General features: G+C 39.0%; 1 protein-coding gene across 2 annotated transcripts; it reads right to left on the reverse strand.

Moving 5' to 3' along the window:
* Nucleotides 1–1,957: 1,957 nt before the first annotated feature.
* Nucleotides 1,958–25,085, reverse strand: PROSER1 (proline and serine rich 1). Of its 2 annotated transcripts, XM_009568702.2 has the most exons (13): nucleotides 24,443–25,085; nucleotides 21,336–21,401; nucleotides 20,090–20,158; nucleotides 19,535–19,629; nucleotides 17,973–18,066; nucleotides 16,561–16,671; nucleotides 15,789–15,872; nucleotides 14,771–14,849; nucleotides 12,421–12,516; nucleotides 12,254–12,298; nucleotides 8,262–10,029; nucleotides 7,468–7,615; nucleotides 1,958–5,037 (listed from the first exon to the last, which is right to left on the reverse strand). In XM_009568702.2, the coding sequence occupies exons 1-13, from the start codon at nucleotides 24,485–24,487 to the stop codon at nucleotides 4,915–4,917; spliced, it is 2,823 nt and encodes a 940-aa protein (XP_009566997.1). In that variant the 5' UTR covers nucleotides 24,488–25,085; the 3' UTR covers nucleotides 1,958–4,914. The 2 variants fall into 2 exon arrangements, with proteins under 2 accessions (XP_009566997.1, XP_053921126.1); XM_054065151.1 differs by lacking the exons at nucleotides 19,535–19,629; nucleotides 24,443–25,085 and having other exon boundaries at nucleotides 21,336–21,403.
* Nucleotides 25,086–25,319: the final 234 nt, after the last annotated feature.

Genomic DNA, 25,319 nt, shown 5'->3' on the forward strand with positions numbered 1-25,319 from the left:
TCTAGAATATCTTCCAAGATCTGGCTCCAGCTCCATTTCACATAAGTCTTCAATCCCTGGCAGTAATCACATTAGCCCCAGATAAGTCATACGAAGCTCACCGTTCCCCAGACAATCCTTTCTCAGCCTCACAGAGAAGAAACTACAAAATTGAGTGGATGTTTTACATCACAGTGAAAAGCACAAACAGCTTAACAGCTTGCTATACCCTCCCAAATATGTGACAATTTTCATTTGAAGTCAGTTGTAGCATTTTTCAAATTATTTGGCTTCTTGTGCTGAGCTGTAAGATCAAACCTGTTCAGGATAAATGCCTCCTAGTAGGGCAACAAAGGTGAACAGTCAAGAGAAAAAAAAAAGGTGCTTCAATTCTTTCAGAAGCAAACCCAGAACACGCAGAACTACCACAATATATTTTAATTTTAGAGCTACTCGGATTTACTGAACATAACCTTGTTTCCAGCCATTTGAATGCCACAACCTACACAGCTGCTTAGACCACCAGATGAGTAAAACTTATTAAATATCTAACAGAGATAATTGTTCCCTGCTGTTTATTGATAATTCTCTGAGATGCTTGTAAATATATCCCTTGAAAGGTGACTAAAGTAGATGGTGTTTTTCTTTTATGTTCAGGACATCGCTCTATTAGTTTCTCTGTGTTAACTTCAGCTGCACTTTTATTCCCCATTTCAAAACTTTGAGTCAAAGGCAGGGCAATCTTAATTCTTTCTCCTTGAGGCTCTACTGGAGCATGCAGATAACTCATGTCCCAGAGTGCTATAAAATTCAGAGAAGAAAATACATGAGTGCTCTGGGCAAAGCAGTTTACAAGCTGAAAGTTCACTGGTGCTGAACAGCCTGGCAGCACTGCGTCATAGAGCAGCACCACAAAGAAAACAAGTTTGAGTTCAAAGCTACTTTAGCAGGACTTAGAAGTAACATCAGATGAATGTGGTTTGGCCAGTGGCAGTTCAGCTATTTTCTGCAGTGTGTTGATGTAGCTACAGCCTTCAACTTCTGTTCCTGAAAGAAGCACAAAGGCTCAGGTCAGGCATGATGATTCATGGTGCTTACCTGTAAACAGGCCATTCTCCAACAGTTCTTTGCACCAACTGCTACATTTGCAAATGGTACCAGTCCTTTGGAATTTCCCTGAAGTCTCCAAATGCTCCCACTTTCCTCATCATCCAGTTGCAGAAATGTTATCCTAGGGACCAGGCACTCACCTCAAAGTTTGTTGAAATCAGAATGGGAATTTTTACACACCAACATTTCTAAACAGTGCCAATCCCAAAGGACATCAAAAAATCATCAGGCAGTCCTCACATGAGATTTTCATGTAACAAAGTCGTAGGTTTCAGTTTGTCTTTTTCTGACCTTTTTAGGCCCATCTTACTTACTTTCCCATGCTCTGGACTTTGGCCACTCCCTATAGATTTCTCAGCCTAGCTTTTTTCCTGGCCAGAACTTACACCAGCCTATTTGCTTCAGGCTCATCGTTTCTTTCTCCCAGATCAAAATATAGAAGGCCAGGACACAGGGAAGATTAACAGTACCATCCTATTTGTTTGTGGGAACATCCTCATATTGCTTCTTCTCCTCCCCATGAAAATGGCATCGGCTTTCAACAGCTGAAGATGGGGAGATGACAGGAGATTCACCTTTGGCTACACTTCAGACAGTCAATCAAAGGGATTGCTCCCATCTCAATCCAGAAAAGAAGGCAATATGTAATAAAGTAAGAACATTCATATCAGACCAAGTTTCCTCCCAGGATCGGCGAAACTCCCAAATCAAAGGAGGAGGACAGAAAATTGCTCTTTTTCTCTCATATTCACTACAGCTGCAATTAAAGCACTTGAAAGAAATATTGTAACTTGTATTTGCGAACACAATTCCAGTATGTTCTTAGTTGTTCCAAATAGATTTTATTTTGAAGAACATTTCACTACACTTTCTTTGCAATCAGTAACATAGCTTAAATAGTCATAAGCAACTTGAACAATGAAAAAAACCCCAACATATTTAGTCCAGAATTAAATCATACAGCAACAGTCCCTTCCCAGCACAGGCTCGGCACAAGATGCAGCAGCATGGTTTGACTCAGGAATATACTCTTCCTTAGCTTTTTAAAAATGTTGCTCAAGCAAGCAAAAAAACCTTTTTTTTTTCAGAAATTCCAAGGCTGGGTCGCAGTTTTCTGCAATGCAGACACAGACTTTACTCCTGAAGAGAAAACAAATTGACAAGAAACAGTTTTACATCAGGATAAATATTTAAGAAATTGAAACTTACCTTAATCCTAACCACTGAAAAAGTCAATTTATGAAATCCTGCTTAGTATCATAGAATCTGATTCAGTAAGAACCAGATAGCCCATTTTAGAGAAAAAAAAAAGTTAGTTTAATGCTTCTTAAACTGGTTATTCACTTATCAAACGATGATGAGCTTCTGCAGAACTACACCAGCTGTGCATGAAATAGCCTTTTATGAGTAAAGGACATCACATAGATACCACTTAGGAGTTATATTGTTTCAGAAGAACAGCGTTTGATACAGTAGATATTCACTATTTCACACCTGTTTTCACTTGGAGAAAGAGGGGTTCACAGACTCTAGGTACCTTTGAGTTGTCTGATGTTCAGACAAACAAACCAGTAACCTGCACGCCATGACTACTCAGTATGTGTTTTCCAATAACATACAAATGGTCTTTGATAAAACACTGCCAAACAGCTGATGAGTGCCACTTGGCTTTGACTACAAGGTAACGTGAATTAATTTAAACCTTGATTGCTTGATGGGGCACTAGGACTCAAGATGGAGATCAAACTCAGAACCTCAGTAAGGTTACAAAGTGCTTCCTGACTTTGAACTACTTTGTGTTCACATCTCTGGGACAAAAGCTTGCTATTGAGGAGATACCGATATTTTCATTTTCTCCTTCTCCAAATGATCCACAAATCTACAAAGAACAAGTCATGAAAAGAAAGGGAAGCACAAGAAAAGATGGTATGAGATTTTTTTTCTCTATTTCTTCAGTCAAGATAAGGCACTGATTTTAAAAGAAATTCAGAGCAGAGAATCATTAGAATTCAACTGGTTGCACAAAAAAAATGTAGAAGTGCAGTACGTTTTTATCTTCAGATTTTAAGTAATATGTAAATTTGATTATAAAAATGCAAGACTACCTAATTGCTAACAAAGTACTGAGGACATTATTTAATTTTTTTCACTAAACGCTTAATAGGATACTTCTATTGCCACTCCTTAGGAAACCAATTTTATAATTCAGTATATAATTACACATCATAAAGAAACAACATAAGCAAGATCAAACATTAGGAAGTGTTTCAGTAAAAACAAGTTTATTCATCTGTATTTTACGCAAATATGTAAATAGTCAGCAAAGCCTTTTTTTCACCATGACTGTAAACTTGTTATTTTTAAAAAAATTGTGTTAAAAACCAATACAGGAATTTCCATTAATGTTCTAAAAAAGTTTGTTCACATCTCGAAAGAAAATACATTAGCAACATCTCCCAGCAGAATTCATCTTTAAAAAAAGTAAAACTCTAGGCGCAGAGCTTTTCTACAGTATAGTATCATCTATGTTTTAATTTAATCACAGGACTGAATATCACTCATCTCTACTGTCTCTAGAACATGATCAAGAGTTTATTTTAAATAGATGATATTCAATACTGTGTTACACATTGCCACAGGTACTAACATAATTAGAAGAGTGCACAACTGAATTTCACTAACAAAGCAAGATCTTCCTATATGCTGCATTATAATCCTTCCTAAACAATACAGTTAATTTAGCTATATGCCTTTAAAATCATGTACATTTTCCAAGGAAAAATACTAAAAAAATCCATGGTCCAAATTCTGCTCTCGCTTATATTCACATGATAACATAAGCACCATCAAGTTGCGATTTAGAGCCAAAAAGCATATAGAGAACCAGTGAGTTTGTGAGTACAAGGAGAGAAGAACTTGACCCATGTCTGTAAACATTCACAAACGTCTGCAGTCAAAAGTGCTGGATAGGTAGCCTATCTGCAGTACAATTATTTAATTATTTCATTCACAGAGCGGGGGGGGGGGGGCAGGGAGGATGTTGTGTAACATTATTTTAAAAGCAAATTAAAATGCTTTTACATACTTTGGAAAGACATTGTCAGCTAACTAAACCATACTCCAGTTAACCATAATCCACTTCTACCCAAATACAGTCCAGCATCATTTCCTATCTCTCCTGTTCAGATTCAGACAAAGGAGTACTCAATTCGTAAGCCCATGACAATATTACAAAGCATAAGAAAATGCCCACACCCCTCTGATCTAGCCTCCCCTTAACATACTGCTGATGTTAACAGGAGATCTTCAAACATACAAAGAAAAGAAGAAACAAACTGACCTTGATCTATGCACAGACAAGTGTGCATCTAGATGAAAGATCGTCTACAGCTTTATGTAGTTTCAGTCTACATCTCATACTATATTAACCACATATGCCATACAAAATATAACAGAAGGATAGGTGCTTATACACGCTATTAATTATACTTGTTCTTCCCATTCAGTTTGACAGCCAATTTCTCTATTTACATAAACGTGTTTGAATGTTCCTGTTCCCATAATACACCAAACATTCAATTCATAAACTAAAAGGACAGTCAAGGATGCTCCGCAATTCACTGAATCAGACCCTGAATCAACTGAATGCAATCTCAAATTGGGTTTGACATCTCACACAGCCTCCTGGAACCATTTTACCTCCATGTTTTCCCCCTCTTTCCCCAATTCAGATAATGCTCCCGCTAAAGTGGAGACAGCCTTCACAGTGAATAGGATCAGGCTCTGTCAAGCAACCACTGCAGTCTTTAAAAAAAAATCTGGTATTTATTGCCATCCACTCTGGGGCAGACTTGTCTGCAATGAAAATGGTGTTCCCGATGTTGACGGATAGTTAGCAAAACCTTCAGGCTGAGCTGCATAGTTCTCCAGAGCAGAAGCAGAATGTGCCTTCAAGGAAGAGAAGAAGTCAGGAAACAGCACCAACAAAACCAAACAAAAAATAAATGAAGCAAAATTTCAGGCACAGTACCAGTCTACTGAAGCCAAAACAAACAAAAACGTAATCTGAAGTATACAAAGAACAGAGATGAGCAATGCACCTATACACAGATGTTAAAACTGTAGTGCAACTATTGCTCTGAAATACCAGAGAAAGAGGAAAGCAGTTAGGTTAAGAGTCTAAATGAAGACACATTAACGGCATTCACTTTCCAGTGAAGTAACCACTGGATTTAGAAGGCATAAGTTAATCAGGAGCTGTAGTATTTCACTGACTTTAAACTTGCATCTTCATTGCTTGAGCAGCTAAGTGTTAATTTTAGTGATTGGAATTTGTAAACAAGAAAATTGACATTTCCTCAATGCAACCTGCACACATAGACTTCTACAGAATAAATAAATTCCTGAGCTGCAAAAGCAGCATGGCCTAGATTAAGTAATTTGCTTCTTCCAATCTATTTCCCCTGATACTCAAGTTATCTGACAACATTAAATCAAGACACTCAACTGCCTCTTCTACTATGTTATACAGAAGGACAAATTTCCTACCAGAATCTTTAATCCATGTAGAGACCTTTTGTAACAAAAGGCAAACTGAACAACTAAATACAAACTCTGATGATTGTTCCAGTTAACTTATGTAGGTTGATGACGGAAAAAAGTAGCTTCATGGAAAAAAAATGATGATGAAACTGCACATTACTGTAAGTCACCTCAAGCTTATGTTACAACAATGATTGGTGCAAAAATAATTGCTATTTTTAACCATCAACTTTAAAGCAATATTTCTCAGCTTAGAATAAAATCTATTAATCAAAATAAAATCCATTAGAACCTACACAATCTTGCCAACAAGAAATAAGTCTATTTAATCCAGTAGCATAGAATTCTGGAGTCCTGGAACTGATAAATTCTCTGAAGGTGTTTTGAGGTGCTGCTTGGTCATAGAAAACATTCTCTTGCAGGAAGTTGCTGAGATGCTTGAAAACGTGGTTATCAGTAAGAGAGAGGTCTGGTGAGTAAGCTGTGCGAGGCAGAATTCCATAGCCCAGATCACAGAGCTTCTGCACAGTCATTTGTGAGACACGCAGTCGGGTGTTGTGATGGGGAAGAACCGGTCATTTTCAATTGACCAATGTTAGACCTAAATATTGCAGTTCCTGTCAATTTCCTGGCAATACTTCTCTGCTGTGATGCTTCAAGATTAAGATACAAGAAGTTGTAGTAGATGATTCCACTTGTCAACCACCAAACCATGACCATAACCTTCTTTTGACACAGCTTTGCTTTGGAGAAGCATTTTGGTACTTCACCACAGTCCAGCCACTGTATGGAATGCTTTCATTTGTCACACAGAACACAATTTTTTGCATGAAAGCAGCACAGGACAGACTTTTCAACAGTGATTTTTTTGATTTTCATTCAGCTTGCATGGCACCCACTTGTTGAGCTTTTTTGATTTTCCAGTTTGCTGCAAATTATGACCAACTGTTGAACGGCCAACATTTAGTTCTCTGCAACCTTCCAAGTTGTTTTGCGTGAGTTAGCTTCAATAACAGCTCTCAAGTGGTTGTTGTCTATCACAGAAGGATATCCATGAGCCTCATGTCCAAGGCTTTCATGTCCATTATGAAATTTTTTGAATCAATGTAGAACTGTACATTCACTGACATTCCCCTGGCCAAATGACTGGCTGATATTACTAGCAGTTTCCACTGTTTTATGTCCCCTTTTGAAGTCAAACAACAAAATTGCTCAAATTTGCTTTTTTTCCATCTTTAATTTGACAATGTAATATAAAAAACAACAGACAGTGAAAACAAAACCATTAGCATAAAAAGGTTGAGCAAATTCACAATCACAAAAACAGCAATTATTTTTGCACCAACCTAATTATTTGTGGGAACTATCACGAGAATGACAACTGCAGCAGACAGAAACTCAAGACAACCTGACTGCATGTGCAGAGAGGCACACAACTCACAATAAAGTAGTTTTCCACAGAAATCCTTAAGTATTAAAATGTCAGACTGGAACTGCGCACAAATTTTGTGACCACATGGTCTGTTTATTAGACTTAACACAAACCTAGAAAAAATTTCACTTCAATGTCTTTTCTTGTTTCTTTCACTCCTCTCCTTTTTACAGAGTATTCAAAAAGGGCTTCATCACATTCATAAGGTCCAGAAGCACTGAACATTGGCCTTGAGCAAGACTTTACTACGAGTTATTTTTTATCATCACCCTTGTAATCAGTTCTTGAACGAGTTAGGAGTTTTAATAATTTACTGACTTAAACTAATCCCAAGAAGTTAAAACTCAAGTACATGTTCAAACAACTACTGGAAGCAAAATAGTATTAACAGATAGCCATGTTACCTGTAGTAGAGCTGACTGTGCAGCCGCACTGTGTTGCAGTTCCTGTAAGGAAGACTGTGCGGCACTTTGGGGAAAGCCAGGGATACCAGGGAGAGATAAAAGACCAGGAAAAACTGCATTTCCCGGTGTCTGTAGTCCAGAAGTCAAGCTGAAAGAATGTCAAGATGTGGCTATTATTAGGAACATCTGTATCACGTTTTGTCACAGGTTTCTCTCTATAAGCTTATGCCCATATGAATTAGAAAAGCACTTTTTCTAAACCTCATAAAGGCTAGAATATCCTGATAAAAGCCCACTCTCTACCCACCTACAAACTATTCATGCACACACAAACCAAGACTGGAGGACAGTTCAGAAAAGAACTCAGAAATTTTTGTACTTTGGCTTTGTCTCCAATTTGCACTCAAAAAAAAACTTTACAGACAATGGTGAGCGCTTCCTTAAAACATAGGAACATCTAAGATATTGTCTGCTATTACCTGAATATGTCAATGGATGCCCACATGGAATCCATTTTTGTAAAAGCCTAGGAGGTGCCAAGCATCCTCATCTGGGAAATAAAATCACCCAGCACCTCACTGGATTAGACTGTTGTAACAGGGACTGAGGACAACCTATTTAGTAACTATTCTATCACAGTTTCTAAAGACAGGTGGTAATCTACTGGTGAACTAACTTTAACTATTAACTATAAATACTGTGAGTTAAAATAATGTCTATACCTGAAGTAAAATCAAGGTTTTGCTCAACAGAAAAAGAAATGATTCTGACCTTCTCCAGAAACAGAAACATACCCAGCCTGTGCAACAAGTGCAGAGTTGAAGTTTGAGCTAAAGGCCGAGGCAAACCCTGGCAGGACCGGAGCCGGAGATGGGGCTGTGGCAGCTGCTGGCAACGGTGCAACTGCTGCTACTGCAGAAGATGCCTGGAGGCCAGGGAAAGAAGGGAGAGCAGGAGTGACAGAGGGTGTGTTAGAGACAGGAAAACCAGGGAAGGATGGGTTTGATGATCCCAGAGGTCCCTGGGCAACAGAAAAAAGGGAAGGGACGGCACTGGACAAGTTAAGCGAGAAGGGAGGAGCAGAGACTGTTGCTGAGGCGGCGAGTCCTGAGAGTACGGCAGCAGTGGAACTCACATGAGGGGCAGACACAGCTGAAGCGCTTGTAGACGGAGTAGCTAACAAAGACCCTGGGAGAGTGACGGGTGGCGTAAGTGCTGGATTACCAGTAAAAGCAAAGTTACTGGTTAGAGATGTAAAAGGAGGAAGTCCATTGAACATAGGGGCAATGGAACCAGAGGAGCCATGTGGGGCAAGGGAAATGGAAGACAGAGAACTGGAATTGTTCAGAGGAGCACTCAAAGAGGAGAGACCTGATAGTACTGGATTCAGGGAATTGGGTAAACTGACTGGCACTGAAGCTGCTGAGGTGTATGCACGCCCGAGTGCTGACAGCCCTATAGTGCCATGAGAAGGGCCGGCCGAATGAGAAGGACCTTTGAAGGCCGAAAGGGTAGGACTCATGGGTTCAGTTTTGACCAGAACTGGGATACTAGTGGCAGCTGGGACTGATGAGAGCTGCTGATCAGGATTAGAAGGGCTTGTGCCATGCAAAAGGGAGGCTGATGAGCCACAGTTGACTGGCATAATTGATGGTGAAGTGGTTAAGGGTGACTGTGCAGGCAATGTTGGAGGAGTGGAGCTAGAATTGGCTACAGATGGGGATGGAAGACCTGGAAAAATGGCCAGCCCAGGTGTGGAGGAACGCTGTGAGGTGGGGGTGGCTGATGGAGTATAACATTTGTTGACAGAGGAAGTAGGAGGGTCAGAGCTTTGATTAGCAAGAGCAGATAAAGAAGCAAGCTCATTTGTCATAGCAGAAGGTAAAGCAGATGAATTGATTAATGAAGTGTCATTTGATGTCAAAAATCCCTTTAAGACAGACAAAATTGGGTTAGGCAAGCTAAGCGAACCAGGAATGGTAGTGGCAGGAGAATTAGCAATTGTAGATGGAACAGGACTTGAAATCCCTTGGGCATTGGGAGGCAAGGACAAGGGAAGCCCAGCAAAAACTGATGACAATGGAGTGGGATTATTAGCAGAAGCAATTGAAGAGGTTGCAGAAAACGGGAGACCAGCAAATGGTGCAGCAGCAGCAGCAGATGCGAAAGCTTCACTAGGCGCAGGTGTGGCACATGGTGTGGAAGAACCTTGTGATGCTGGTGTAGCAGTGGGTATAGAAGCCAGCCCAGAAAAAACTGCAGGAATAGGGGTAGAGGTTGCACTGTGAACAGATGTGACAGGGACACCAGGTAATGAAAGGGATTTGATGACAGTAGGGGTTGGGGTGGATGACTGAGATGTATGGATGGAAGAGGAGACCTGCCCTGGGAAAACAGGAAGGACAGGGGTAGACATGTTCATCCCAGAGATGAGTGGAGTTGCAGGTGCTAATGGATGGCTTATTGCCTTGACAGGTGATGGGGTAGGGACTGGAGTAGCAGCAGGTGTTGAAGGATTAGAACCATGAGGAGTAAAGAGCTGATTCGCTTGTGCAGAAAAAGCTGCAAAGAAATAAAACTGGTAAGAATACTTGAAATTGTCAGAAATGTTTGAAATCAACACAAACACATTTTATGCAGCATTTCAAAACATGATACACAGGCAACAGCTAACATACAATGTCCGTATATAAACAGTGAACACTGGAGTCTACAAAACAAAACAAAAAGGTAGGTACAAACACATCACACAAGTTGTACAACATGTAAGAGAAGTCTCTTTAAAACACTTTGTGACATCTGCTACCTCTTCATGGTCTCATGCAAGACAGTTAGATACTCAAATATATTCCAGAAGAATGTCTAACTGATACAGGTAAACACCCTCCCTCTGGTCCCTAACATCTGGCAGTACCCAAAACAGATCTAATATTCCATCGGCATCAGATCACCTGGGCTCCTCTGCATCCACTCTCACTGAAGGTCAGAATTTCCTTCAGAACCAGTTAATTCAATGTATCATGATTTCAGAGAAGTTTAGTCAACAACTGAAGAAAGCTGATTTCAGGTGCTGGTATTTTTCTTTCCTTCCAAATCAGGTCATTCTCTTCACTGTGTTTCCTTCAGATTTTGATTCTAAGAAGGTACACTTTTAAATTCATGTATCACACTACAGTATTAAACTAACATTGGCACTTGACCTTATCAACAAATATTTTTATAAGTCTGAAGTCAGGTATCTATAACCAAGGCAAGCACCTGCCACTAGGAATATCAGCTTATATCAACCCTACAATTTAAGTTAAAAACACGTCAGTCAAGCTGGAAGAAAACAGGCAGGCACACTGCAAATGGGAATGTGGGTGTTAACGGAAAGAAATTGCATTTATGAACACTGGCATGTCAAGAGTCTTGATATGCCTCTATCTAGTTTCCTGTGGAATATGGATGTGTTAATGAATCATTCCTCTTAAACAAGTCTCATGTTTTATTTTACTTTTAAAATAATCTGTTCAAGTGTAAGCAAATCACTGACCCAACCAGTCAAACTCATTACCCATAACTCTGTACAGCTTAGATTTCTCTCTTGCTCAAACTCTACATATAGGCACACATCCCCAAATCTGGATTCTTTAAAATTTTTAAGTCTAAGCTGATATAACAAACTCTTCTTCTATGTATCTTGAAAATCTAAAACTAGCAAGTTTGCAATCAAATTATTTCCTTTTACATATTTTTTCCAAAAACCTGGACCCAGATTGCTCAGCTCTGGATTCTGTCCTTTCCTCACCCTGTTTCTAAGCTGAAGACTGTCCTAAAGATCACAGTTGTTAATCCTGACAGCCAAGATAATCTGATAGTCTGATGATGATCTTCAGACAAATACAGTTGCACTAGAACCCAAAGCTGTTACTGAATTTCTCCTCCTAAGAGAAGCTCTTACTTTTTACACTGTATTCATTTAGCTGTATAAGTATCTTTTAAGTACATGCTGGCTTAAAGAACAAAGTGATTCATTGAAACAGTAACATTTCTTTAGAACCATCACTGGACATAGAGAATAAAAGACAAAACAACTTTTTTTCCCCCAGAAATATTTACAGGACCTAAGTAATTGACCTCTTTTGGGTATTTGTTAATATGCCTGACCTAAGAGTCAGCAGACTCACAGTTTTTATTTGGCAAACCTAACAAAGTGGGATTCATTATTACTATTTGTAAGAAGCACCACACAAATAGAGATTAAAAAAAAGGACAACTCTCTCTTCTGCAAAACGAATTGGAATTTAAAGGGTAAAACAGAAGTGCAGGTAGACATAGTTAGGATGTAACAGTCTAAGATAAGACATTCTACACAAATATTTTAACAAACTATAAACAAAGAAATCGTCTCTCTTGTATTCCTAGTTTCCCATTGCAACTAAAATGTGAAATTAGAATGTGAGTTTTCAAACAGAAAGCAAAGTTTTTAAAACTGCAAAGTTATGAAGAAGTGTTTCAGTGCAAAGCATATTTTTATTTAGTTTTGTATGTGATTTATCACATACGCAGAAGAATATAAACCTTGAATTAGCTAACACAAACCCCTGAACTTTAATGTTTCAATGCTTGTAAACGCCAAATGCCTAAGACAATGCTTTTCTCAATTCTCAAGGAATTCTATTCCAACAGTAGTTAAATACTCAGAGGCTTACTAAAATCCCTCTAAACAAGTAAGCTGTTTACATTTTCTGAACAAATAACAATACAATCAACACAAAAATCCCCCTCTGGATTTGCAGTTTACCTTGATTTTGGGAAGGTTTCGCCTGGCTGGAAAGGTCCTCATTTTCTAAACAGAGAACAACAACTTGTCATTTAAAAAACAAATGAAACTCCAGCAGTGAATAATCCAGTCACAACAATGAATTAGAAAAAATAGCATTAACATTTTTAAAGGTATGCATGTTTTACCTGACACTACTTGATTAGCAGCGTATGACTGAGGAGCTGGTAAGCCTGGAGCTATCACATTAGCCATTGGAACTAATCCAGCATTGTTGTAAGCACCTAAAATAACAAATGCAATACACATTTCAGTTGTTGGAAGAACCAATATCTAAATGAACCAGTGTCTTTTCTTTAAAAAAAAATAAATTTTCAAGATTGTAAAACAATCCTTCACCAAAAAGCCAGACCAGTTAATCATTCAGGCTGGATGCTGGCTTTTACCAATGTCTGCCTGGGTGACATGTATTGTGATCCAAATTTTAGTAACAGCAGTTCTTTTGAAACAGTCTGAAAAAAATCAAGTTTCAGTTGCTCTCAATTCCATTTTGCCCCAAAAACTCAAAGGAGAAGAGTGATTTAGAGACTGTGCAGCATCATTTGTTCTTTTTCTATTCTTAACTTGAAGGCTGTTGCAACTCTAATTAAATTAAAGCCCAGACAGACAAGAGCCAAATGTACACCACTGAAAGCAGATAATCTTCCAACACTAGTCGGAAAATTCAGAGAAAAACACCCCTTCTCAAATGCTTATGCTATCATTCTTCAGTACTTCTTGAAATGATAACAAATTTAAGTGTGTTAGCAAATACTTTACTATACAATACTTATTGCATTTGGCATTAAAAAGTACCTTTTTTCCTCCCTTGTTCTTTGGAGCAATTCAATCTGTTGTATAGCTGTGGTATACAGTTCTCATGAAGAACATCAGAATTGAAATCACAGGAACATAAATATACTTCATACACATCCTGAATGAGTATTTTAAGAGCATAAGAACTTAAACTTCATGAGGAAATAGTAGCACTTGAACATTAGTCAAAGTGCAGTAATTTGTCATACACAACTCCTTTCTGATTTCACACTTCCATAAGAGTTCTAAATAATGTTAAGATTTCTTGTGTGACATTTAGCTGAAAATCAGAAAAGTAACTAAAAATCATTGAATTACCCAGGAAGGAAAAGGCAGAAGACAAAACATAATTTTGCCCATTCTGACCACTGCTTAAAAACAAATACATGCTATCGTATCAAGTCAGCATCTGCAGTCTCATTAAACACATTTTTTTATAGAGATAGCACCAGTTATAAGTTCCATTATCACAAGAGATCTTTAAAAATCAGGTTGCAGCCTAATAAGGCCCCGAAATCTCAAAAGCCATTTCATATCCTAAGATTTGTCAATATTTACATCCAATCACCGGTCAAACTTTATGTCCTAACTTACTTCAGATAGGATTTGTTCAATAAAAATTTGAGAGAGTCTGCAACGTTCCTATACCCTCTTTAGAGAGCAAGTTATTTCTTGGGCACAAATGCTCAGATTTACTTTAGGCACAAGTACTGTCAAGTTTTCCAAACTGACTATAGATTTGCAGACATCAACTTGGTTAGATGATTCATCCTTCAAAGTACATGCTAGGAGTTCTAACACTCTTTCTTATCAAATACCCTAAAGGCTCCCCAAAATCCCTAACAAGAAAAAAAATTAAAGCAAAATTCCCAACCACAGCACTTCCTGTTTTGCAGGACAGAATGGCAAGACCAGGAAAAGCTTTCACCTGCTGCTCAAAAAGACCAGTCTGACTACTTAAGAACTCAAATTTCTTCTTCCTTGCTCCTTTCCAAAACGTCTGGAATCGAACTGATGCAGCAGAACAAAAAGAGAGGAGTTTATGAAGAAAGATTCAATCTTACCTGAAGCACAAGGCTAGGAATAGTCAGACCAGACACATTAAAAGGCAATCACTATACCCGTTCTGAGACTGAAATCTACACGCCTAAACTTCTGTTTCATGAAACCGTTTCCTCTACACTGTGATAAAGTAAAGCTGAAGGCAACCGAGGAACAGATTACTCCTTCAAAAAACAGATTACCACCCTTTGGCAAGTTCCCACATTATTCCCAACCAATTCAGGGCTATGCCTGATTATAGCCTAAGTGATACAACAGCAACAAGTCAATAGACTTGTCAAGCTAAAGCCCAAATGCTGGTAAAACATTACAAAAATGACACAGCCCTAGTCTTGTCTAACATGCACAATGCCTCCCAAACAAAATACCGTGCCACTAGAACAGGATTGTGAATTTTCCTCATGATGTGGATGCTGGAAAAAGAAGTCAATGTACTCCTCTTTTTCATCAACTCTGAAGTCATGACAGGAAGAGGTAGAAACCAGTACCCAGAGCATGCTTAGAAAGCACAAGCCAATTTCAGATATGAGCATGTTCAAAGAAACTGACACTTAACAGTTATCACTTAAAAGGCAAATGGATGAAACAATAGCATCAAACTACAACATATAGAAGCCTTACTTGGTGCAATAGTTGCATGTGGCCGACATGGTGGGATGGGGTATGGAACTGGTTTGTGTGGATTGTAGGTTGATGGAGCCTACATAAACAAAAAACAAACGGAAGAAGCAATAGTGAAAGCATTACCTAATGTTTCTCAGACAAAAAGCTAACATTCAGATACTACTACACACAGCTGTTCTTCACTGGAAAAATATCTGTTGTCAAATTTCTTCATAATATCCATAGGGACTGCAAATATTTTACTCTTTCTGAAAAGAATGAAACAAACATCACTAGTACACCTTTAGATTTTAATAAAATACTGAACACAGGTAGGAAAGGGAACTCCTTCCTGCCTTGGCGTCTTCACTCTGAAGACTTGGACTGACTTCTCATTTTAAAAATTTAGCACATATAAAAGTAACAAATACTTACCAAGTTATCTGTGCCTTTAAAATAATACAGCTTAGTGACAAACATTTTTATTATAAAGTGAAAAAAAAACATATGGACAGTACTTCCAAGTAGTATCAGGGTCACTGAAAGTTTGCACTACTTACGAATTTTGAAATACAGATCAGCTGTGTTATTAAGAAACAAGAACCTCCTTCTAAGGTTCCACTGCGATTCTATTTTCCAAGATGCAGGCATTTTTTACAGTCATGTAAGAAACCCTCAGAAATTGTAATAAAAAATTGCACAAATTTGCATCTAAAACTTCCATTAGCTCATGAACTTTTAGTTTTCTCTTCTGCTACTGTAATTTAAGTTCTGCCTAAAATTGCACATGCATTGTATCCACTAGAGAATCCAAGTCCCCACAGAGACAAACTAGAGCTTCTTTTCAAGTTAAATAAAAGAATACTAGGCCACATTATCTCTAATGTAGAAGTTTAGCTTTGTTTAACTTGCTGCTCTACAGTCTTCTTGCCACATAACAGCATTTCATATAAAAGCCTCATTGAATTGGCTGGTGATTGAATTTTTTTTTTTTTTTCCTTAAAGTTTCATTTATTTATTCTTTCATTAGATATACCGGTTTGGATGGTCCAAGTATACGGGCTGCTATTCCCTTTCCTTCATTAGTACATTCTTCTGTGTCCTTTTTGATAGGGGTCCCCTGAAACAAAAGAAAATTAAACTCTTAAGTATTTATTTAGAAATAAGTCTTGCGATAGAATTTTTGCCATATTTGATTTTTTTTCTAAAGCACAATCCAGTTTTTGAATATTCTTAAAGTGATACTTAATGATTTTTGTTAGGGAAAAGAAACTGCTCTAGGCTTGTAAAATTATAAGTAAGAGCATCCCAATAGCATGATTTATAACACTGAGCCTTGTAAAGAGATGCATATTAAACAGCTCATGTTTCTGACAATTAGAATTTTGTATTTTGACTTGTGGATGTGATAACTTATATTTTGCAGTCCCTTAAGTGTTCCTAGGAAATGCTTAAACATGGTCATTCGAGAACAATATTACGACTAGCAGTAGTACTGTAGTGACCATATTAGGTTATCTTATCAACCTACCAGTAAGGCTCAACACCTCTCCCAGCAATATTTGGCAAATCGGATTTTACAATGCTTTCCTTACATGAACAATATCTCATTTATTTAGTAATCTTCACGTGAAGCAGCACAGAAAGAAAAGGCAAATAAAAATAACACAAGTTCCCTATAAATGTGTAATGGAGTAATAAAAAAAAACCAAACCAAAAACATGGCTTTAGATTCCTTGCCTCCATGCGTGTATATGAATCCTTAATCAAGGATGCTGTGAAAAGCAAAAGCATAGGATCATGCTTACTGGGAAAATTCCATTTATACGGCTTGGTTTGCCCTTGGGATAAGGGTTGCCAGGAATCATGCCACAGGAAGATATCATAGCATGAGGAGCCTTACAACCGGTTTTCGAAGCCTGCAAAATAAGCAAGAAAGAACATTATTTGGCATCAAATTGAATGTTTTAAATAAATTAATTACTATTGCATGACGTTTAGACTGCATGAATCAACCTATGCAGAACAATTCAAAGCTTTGTCTCAAATCGGGTAGGGAGGCTCTCCAAAGGGATCTGAACAGGCTGGACCACTGGGCTGAGACCAATGGCATGAGGTTTAACAAGGCCAAATGCCGGGTCCTGCACTTGGGGCACAACAACACTGGGCAGTGCTACAGACTAGGAGAAGAGTGGCTAGAAAGCTACCTACAGGAGAAGGACCTGGGGGTGTTGGTTGACAGACGAGTGAACACGAGTCAACAACGTGCCCAGGTGGCCAAGAAGGCCAATGGCATCTTAGCTTGTATCAGAAATGGCATGGCCAGCAGGTCCAGGGAGGTTAATCTGCTCCTGTACTCAGCACTGGTGAGACCGCATCTTGAATACTGTGTTCATTTCTGGGCCCCTCACTACAAGAAGGATGTTGAGGCTCTGAAGCGTGTCCAGAGAAGAGCAATGAAGCTGGTGAATGAGCTGGAGAACAAGTCTTACAAGGAGCGGCTGAGAGAGCTGGGGATGTTTAGTCTTGAGAAGAGAAGGCTGAGGGGAGACCTTATTGCTCTCTACAACTACCTGTAAGGAGGTTGTAGAGAGAAGGGAGCTGGCCTCTTCTCCCAAGTAACAGGTGATGGCACAAGGGGGAATGGCCTCAAGCTGCACCAGGGGAGGCTCAGACTGGATATCAGGAAAAAATTTTTCACAGAAAGGATCACTGGGCACTGAAGTAGGCTGCCCAGGTAGGTGGATGAGTCACCATCCCTGGAAGTATTTAAAAGACGGGTAGATGAGGTGCTCAGGGACACAGCTTAGTAGCAGAAAGGAATGGTTGGACTCGATGCTTCAAGAGGTCTTTTCCAACCTGGTGATTCTATGATTCTAAGTCTTCTTCCCAAATAGTCCAAAGGTTTCACCAACCCCTTTGTTTTGAATAACTACTCAGACACCTCTGCTTCTACTGAACTTGGGGTTAAGCACTTGGTGTTCTCTAAAACAAATGCAGATTGTTTCCTTCAGCACTGGTTGAATTAGTTACAATTCTGTGACCCTTAAGTCTGACAGAAACTTCCACTTTTTTCACACATGTGCTACATAATTCTTATCTTTTTGCAGCTGGTTCTTGCAGCTTGTCTTCTACCACTAGCTCCCAGCAGACCTGACAGTAAGTCCTGACCCCACAATGACCACAAGGATGGAGACAGTATTGTAGTATTTGACAGTACCTGTTCAAGAATTCTTCTGCATCTTTTCTTCTCTGACATATTAATTCTGAACAGATCTTCAATAAGGCGATAATTCTGAGCATCAACAATGTTGCTATAAATAAAGATATTGACAGACTATTATTGTCATTCCATATGCTTTTTAGAAGTAATGCAATACTGAAAAGTGATCAACACTTATTCAGTCATTTCCCAATGGTATGTTAAAAAAACCACATAATTAGTTAAGATCGTAACATTAATATTAAAGTAAAAACCCCGGGCTTAAATATGCACTTCATACCTGTAAGTGAAACATAGTATTAGAATTAAATACCAATATGGAACAATGGACTATGATGGATAAACGTTATGACAAAAATAACTATATTACCTTCCCCATCCAAACTACTGAAAATACAATACAGACCCCAAAAGGAGGACTTCTCAAGGAAGGATATTAGAAGAAATGGAATCGGCAGAATATTGAACGAAGGCATGAAAAATTGCTCAAAGAATGGTATTAAAACATGAATAAGCTTTTAGAATTGTTCTCTAGTTTTGATTGGGATTTCTGTATCATGACTCCCTTATTATGCTCTTGCACTGCAGAAATTCAACAACTTAAGAAATTACCATGCCTTCCCCCCACACCAGCAAAAGTGTAGTAACTAAAAAGTCTAAGAGCGCCAAGCCCATTTCGAGAAGCAAAACAGGTTACTTTAATGTACCACTAAACTTTCTTTAGGCTACCAGGTTTTGTTCTGGTCTGAAAGAGACTCAGAGCATTCATACAGCTTCTTAAAGCTCAACTCCAAAAGTGAGGTCATGTCTATACCCTCAGTCTTATTTGGTTTATGAATATTTATATCGTGAATTTATATGCCTCAAAATGTTCAAGTTGGCTGTAATATACACCATTCGTATGTAAGGCAGATGTACTAAATGCAAAAAAAACCCTAATCCAAAACAGAACAATACTTCATATAATAAATCTTTCAAACCAGGCAGAAGAGTTACATGTAAACATATGTAAATCGTAGATCTTTTGAAGCAGCTGTCATTCACTAAAAAAACCCCAACCTTCTGCGTAAACATAAATTTAGACTAACTATACATCTTTTACAGGCATTAGATCTGTTAATCAAATACGTCAATTTAAAAGAACTATTTACACAGCTTTTTTTACATATTTATTTTTTTACATAATATTTAGAGGGCTTTTCAAATGCAAAAGAGTCAATTCCCAGATACCCTGGTGTCAGATATTTTACATTTCAGTGAGCAGAAATAAGCTTAAGGCCCTCTTCATTCTCTGCAAGATTTGAAGGCCACTGTAAAACCACTGGCAATGTGGCAGTTTTCCAGCAGGCAAAAGCCCATGTAGCAGCATGCTCAAGACTCAGACAAACTATGGAATTTTCCACATTGACTACTTCCAATTCTTCTTTTTGCAGCCCCATCTATTTGTGATTCACCTTAACCGGCCACAGTGTTTTCTTTTAGAAGCATCTTAACTTTTATATACTGAAACCCTAGTAAAAGCAATAAAATTAAGAAAATACAACATGAGAGATACTTACGAAGCTAAGAGTTCAAGGGCAATAAGTTTATCTTTACTGAATGTGAAGCAGTTGAGAATATTAACCATTTTTGACGCTGGAACTGCCACTATTTTCTGACAAGTAAGCAAGAAAGAAAAAAGTATATATAAAATAAAGCAATACAATTATTTTTAACTCTGAATGCAGCTCAGTAACACCTTCATATCATGTATTTCAGTAAACATTTAATATTCTCTCCCTCTCATTGGGAAGAACACTCTATACACTAAGTTCTGAACAAGCAGCTCCAAAAAGCACTTGCCAAAAGGAAAGAAATTAGGAAAGCTGACAACAGTTACAAAGGGCTACATCTATTCTTGTGATGCACAGGAAAGTAAAACATACTTCCTTCAGAAAAGATACCCTGGGTAAAAGTATTAAGTTTTATAGTTTGATACCATTGAAAGAGATGAAGAAGGGACCTTGATGATTAAAAGGTTGATTGACCCATCAGTTGCAAAAGCAGACACTCCAAAACTAAAATGAGATTAAGAGGGCAAACTTACTCCACAAGATTGTGTCACACAAACTTACATGTTGTAAAGCCTTTATTGCCTTGAGCTGTGGTTCAGCCCAGGAAAAGTACCTCAGTAACTCCACGACCTGCAACAGAAAGACCTTTGATTAATCTTTTATATGTACTAAAATATACGATAACTGCATCGACATCATCTTTACATTTTTGGAGTACAGTGGTATACTGCTAAAAACATCAGTCTGTAATATCTGCTTATCAGTACCTACCAACATTTAATCGTAGAATAGTTTGGGTAGGAAGAGACCTTTAAAGATCACCTTGTTCCAACCCCCCTGCCATGGGCAGGGACACCTCCCACTAGATCAGGCTGCCCAAGGCCCCATCTAACCTGGCCTTGAACACCTCCAGGGATGGGGCATCCACAGCTCCCCTGGGCAACCTGTGCCAGTGCCTCATCACCCTCAAAGTGAAGAAATTAGTCCTTACGTCTAGTCAAAATCTGCCTCCTCTCCAGCTTACACCCATTGCCCCTAGTCCTACCACTACAAGTCTTTCTAAACAGCTTTCTTTTAGCCCCTTCAGGTACTGGAAGGTCACTATAAGGTCTCCTCAGAGCCTTCTCTTCTACAAGCTGAACAAACTCAGCTCTTTTTACTGTTTGTTTGTGTTTTTTATTGTTTTATTATGTTTTATTTGTTCTATTTGTTTTTTATTGGTTTTGTTTTATTGTTCTTATTTTTAAGTAGGAACCTCAAAGTTCCATGTTATGAGATGAAGTTTTTATATGAAAGTATTTAAAATAGATATGCACTCCTCTAAATATCTGCATATATGCACAGCAATTGCCAGAATAATAATTAAAAAAGTCTTTCTTAAAAAGCTTATAAACATTCAGTATCTCAAACAGCATATTCACCAAACATACACCAAAAAAGACAAGGAAAAAAAAACCCCACAGAAGTAACAGGGAAAAAAATTCCACATAGTATCAAAATAAGTTGGATACTCATTACAGCATTTAGAAAATATGTGCAAAATAATCCTAAATTCCATTATGATAAATTTCTCCAATTTTCCACACACACCAAGAATGAAAATGTAATGATTTTGATAACAAAACAACCTGGAACTACATTTAGCAGTTTAATGCTGATATAATAATGAGGAATTAAATTTCCTTGGTCCATAAATAAAAAAGCAAATGTGATCAGCCTCTGTATGATTGGAGAAACTGTCTTTCTGTATTACCAAATATACAAAACCCATGGCTCCCATTAAACCCATGAAAGTATTGACTTTTACCTGTTCACTAGAAAAGTATCCATGAACATATTCAATAGCCTTTAATTTGTACTCAGTCAATACAGCCTAGAAAATAGTGGGAAAAAAGGATGCATAATTAGTCCCTTAAAAATTACAATTATAGCACGACCATCTGCAAGACTAATCTATTTATCTAAAAAAACTGACCTTACAAACTGACATTTATACTAATTACACTGCAATATTTCTAAGTAACAGTATACTCCTAAGACAATTCAGAGAACAATAAAAAGCAGAGATATAATTTAATTCTTCTGTTAAAAAAATCTATTCTTTATTTCATTTTGCTATTTTTGTGGTTTAAAACTTACTGAGAGATCATCACTCTTCCTTTTGCCTTGAAAGTTTGTATCAACTTTACATTAAACAAGATACAGTTGATTATTCATACAATGTCTTTGTACATTCCCTGAAAAATAATTTGCAAAGTGATAAAAAGTCTCTACAGACACAATCAAGTATACAAGGGAGCTCACTCCAGAGGCTGATGTCTTATCATCACCTTCCCAGAGTTCAAACTTTAACATGCAATCACATACAGCAAAGGAAGCAGAGTAGCGTAACACAATACTAGCCATCACTTTAGACTTAGCAGCAAGACAGTTCAATTTTGTTGGTAATTACATGGGCTACCTAAGAGCCACAGTTTCCTCCCTCTCCTCAGATCACTGATGGACATGTAAGATGTAAAGAAGACAGGTGATAGCTGAATTCCTGCTCCAAACTAACGCACACACCTTTTTTCCTCAGTTTCCAAGCCCCATCCCTTTTGCTAGCTCTCATGCTTATTCTCAAATCACCTCCAGCTTTACCTATACACCCATTTCTATCTCTTCCCAACAGCCCTAAAACCTACCTCTACTCCTTTTTTTGCCCTTGTCCCTCCACACAGACAGACATGAAGTTCTCCATCACTGCAACCCAACTACGAGTAGCACAGGAGCAGGTACACCCACCTGCATACTGCTCAAGGTAACCCCCTTCCTTTCTGCACCTCGGACACAGAACTTCTCTCTCGTTTTTCCTTTTCTCCCTTCCATCTCTTCACATATTTCGAAAAAAAAAAAGCCCGATGTCATATAGCAACTTCTTTGCCAAAATAAATGTCACTCTTCCTCCTTAAATCAACAACTGAATGACTTCGTAATAAGAACACAAACAGAAGGCATATTGCACTGCATATTTATGAAAAAACTCAGAATTTATTTTGTTAATAATCATAAATACACATAGAAAAAACAGAACTAAGCTACACATTAAAATAACATTCCTGCTAATCGCAGGACCAAAAATGGAAAGTGCTGACACAACTGATTTGTGAATCACATAATAAAGAAGGTTCTACTACAGAGCTAGAATTGAATTTTAAAGAAAGACCTAGCAACAAAGATACAAAAGATGCACTTGAAAATGCTTAGAGGCTATAATGGAACAGCACAGCTATTAATAATACAGCACAATACTGACCCTTGGACCAACAGAAAGTCAGATTTACAGGAATACAGGCAGACAGCATATGGGAAACATAATTGCCTAAAATCACACACCAAAACTCCTTTTGTCTGAGATCTTTAGTAATCACAGAGTGTATTCTGAAAGACTGCACTGCAGCAGTAATATTTGAAACATTAATCCCTCCCACCATTGATTTTCAAAGAAAATGCTCATGTACTATTTGTTCCCTGATTTTTTTCCCCCCAGATTTTCCATAATAATTCTTAGTTTGGGAGGATAGTCCACACCCCAAAATATTCAGGCTGTCATGTTTTTAGTGATTACACAGCCTGGAACACATCTATTTTCTAAAGGAAAATTTATGACCACGACCTGATGTAAAAATGCTAGTGAGTGCAGTTTTGATAACAAAGACTCATCACTCATCACTTGTTCACGCTGGTTTATACCTCAATATGTTCCAGAATAATACTACTGCAACTGCAGTCATCACTGCGCCTCACACTGAACTGAAACTTCCCCCTTGTAGCACCTGACTTCAAATAAAGGCAGTGACCTCTCTTTGACAATCCATTGTAACTTATGCCTTTCACCAAAATGCTAAGGACCTGACCTAAGGCAATCTTATGCAAAACAAACCCTTTATTTTCACAGCAAGATAGCTTTAGCAAGGCACATAACTGTGACACTTGATATCAACTCGACTTAACTACAGCAAAATACTTCACACCCAAGACAGAAACCATACTTCTAATAACCTGAGAGGTTCAGAAGGATCCACCCCTATCTTTTCCACTTCCAGCACTCAGGGAACTGTCCCAACCACAAACCACTAGCTTTCCTGTTAAAAGCAGACTTCTGTGTAGAAAGAAATGAGAGCACCTGCCAGACGCCTGGAAGCCTAGATTTGTATCTCTGCTTCCCACAAATAGTAGGTATTTTGCTCAGCGAGTTTTAACAGCACATACACATGCACCGTCCAGAGCATACATCAAAACCCAGCATTTCACATCCCAGAGAAAGATGCACATGCACTCCTGAGCTGTGGGAGATGCAGCTTTAAAGAAGGATAGCAGAGTGTAGCTTAGAAATCAGCCCTCTCATGTCATATTTGTGCACTGTGTCTCCTAAGCCATGACCTAAAAGATGGATCCTGTCTCCACTCAAGCCAAGCAAATGCAACCTTTCCTCTCTGCTCCCACCCCCCTCCCGCAAAAAAAAAAAAAAAAAAAAAAAAAAGAACGTGGCTATTTTGTTTTCTCTTCTTCATCTTCCTTGACAGTGAAAATGCTGTGACAAATTTATGCAGACGTTTATTTCAAATGACTTCTCTTGCAGCAAGTTTTTAGTTCAGTAGTAGCAACTCAGACATTCAATCCCATTCTTCTATGAACAAAAACATCTCCAAGAGAGCAAGAATTTCATGGCAGCCTTACACTATTCTATCTGATGTATAAAAATTGAGATGCACCAGAAACACAGGATTACGGTTCTTCACACTGAGGTGAAATTTAGTCCTTACTGAATCCTTAAGTGACTATTAAAGAACACAATCACTTAGCCCGGCGAGTTCATCAACTGGAATATTCTACCAGCAAATGGTTAAACTAACATGCAAAAGGAAACGTTACCTTTCTAATTTCATCCAGCACGGTTTCAAATGATTTCTTATCCATCTTTATTAATTCATTCAAGGCAGATACTTAAACATGGAGGGGGGAAAAATAATTAAAAAAAAAAAAAAAAAAAAAAGATATCCAGCCCAAAGACTTTACTGAGAGTCTTTAGGGATACAGAAAAAATACATATATATTAAAAAACAGGGAAAGACTGGCAGCCTGCGATCCTCTCGCCCCTGGGAATTCGGCGCTGACGCCTTTCAGCGCTGGACGCGGCCAAGAGACAAAGGGAAGCCGCTGGGTGCTGCTCGCCGCCCCGGGGGAGCCCCGCGCCCGCTCAGTGCGCGCTCCGAGCCGCTCTCCCGGCGCAGGAGGGACGAGGGCGCGGGCGGCGAGGCCGCGGAGCAGCCAGAGGGGGGCGGCCCCGCTGCCCTCAGTCAGCACGCGGCGCCGAGGCCCGCGCGGCGGCTCCGGCCCCCATGGCTCCCTGCGCCCCTCACGGGTCCTGCCGGCCGGCGGCCCAGCTGCTTCGGCGCGGCCGGCAGAGCAACGGGCGGAAACGGCGCGGTGAAGAGAAGACGAGGCGCGCAACCCAAAGCCACCGACACGGTGCTCTCCGCCGGCGCGCTCATATGAAGTCACCGCGCGGAGCCAAAGGCCCCTTCCCGTGTTCGTCCGTCCCTATGATGCCTGAGCGGAAGTGCCGAAAACTGGAGCCGGCCTCGCCCCTCCTCCAGCTGTCCAGCGCCGCGCCGAAACGCTGAGAGCTTTCTCTGGGAGCCTTCGTGCCATCCCTGGCCTCTCTCCGCACAGCCGCCGCTCTCTTCAAGACCGGCGCGTACCTGGGCAGCCCGGAGTTGGGAGTGAGGCTAGGCCCCCCCTTCCCTGA

The sequence above is a fragment of the Cuculus canorus genome, chromosome 1, assembly GCF_017976375.1.
Source record: "Cuculus canorus isolate bCucCan1 chromosome 1, bCucCan1.pri, whole genome shotgun sequence".
NCBI lineage: Eukaryota > Metazoa > Chordata > Aves > Cuculiformes > Cuculidae > Cuculus > Cuculus canorus.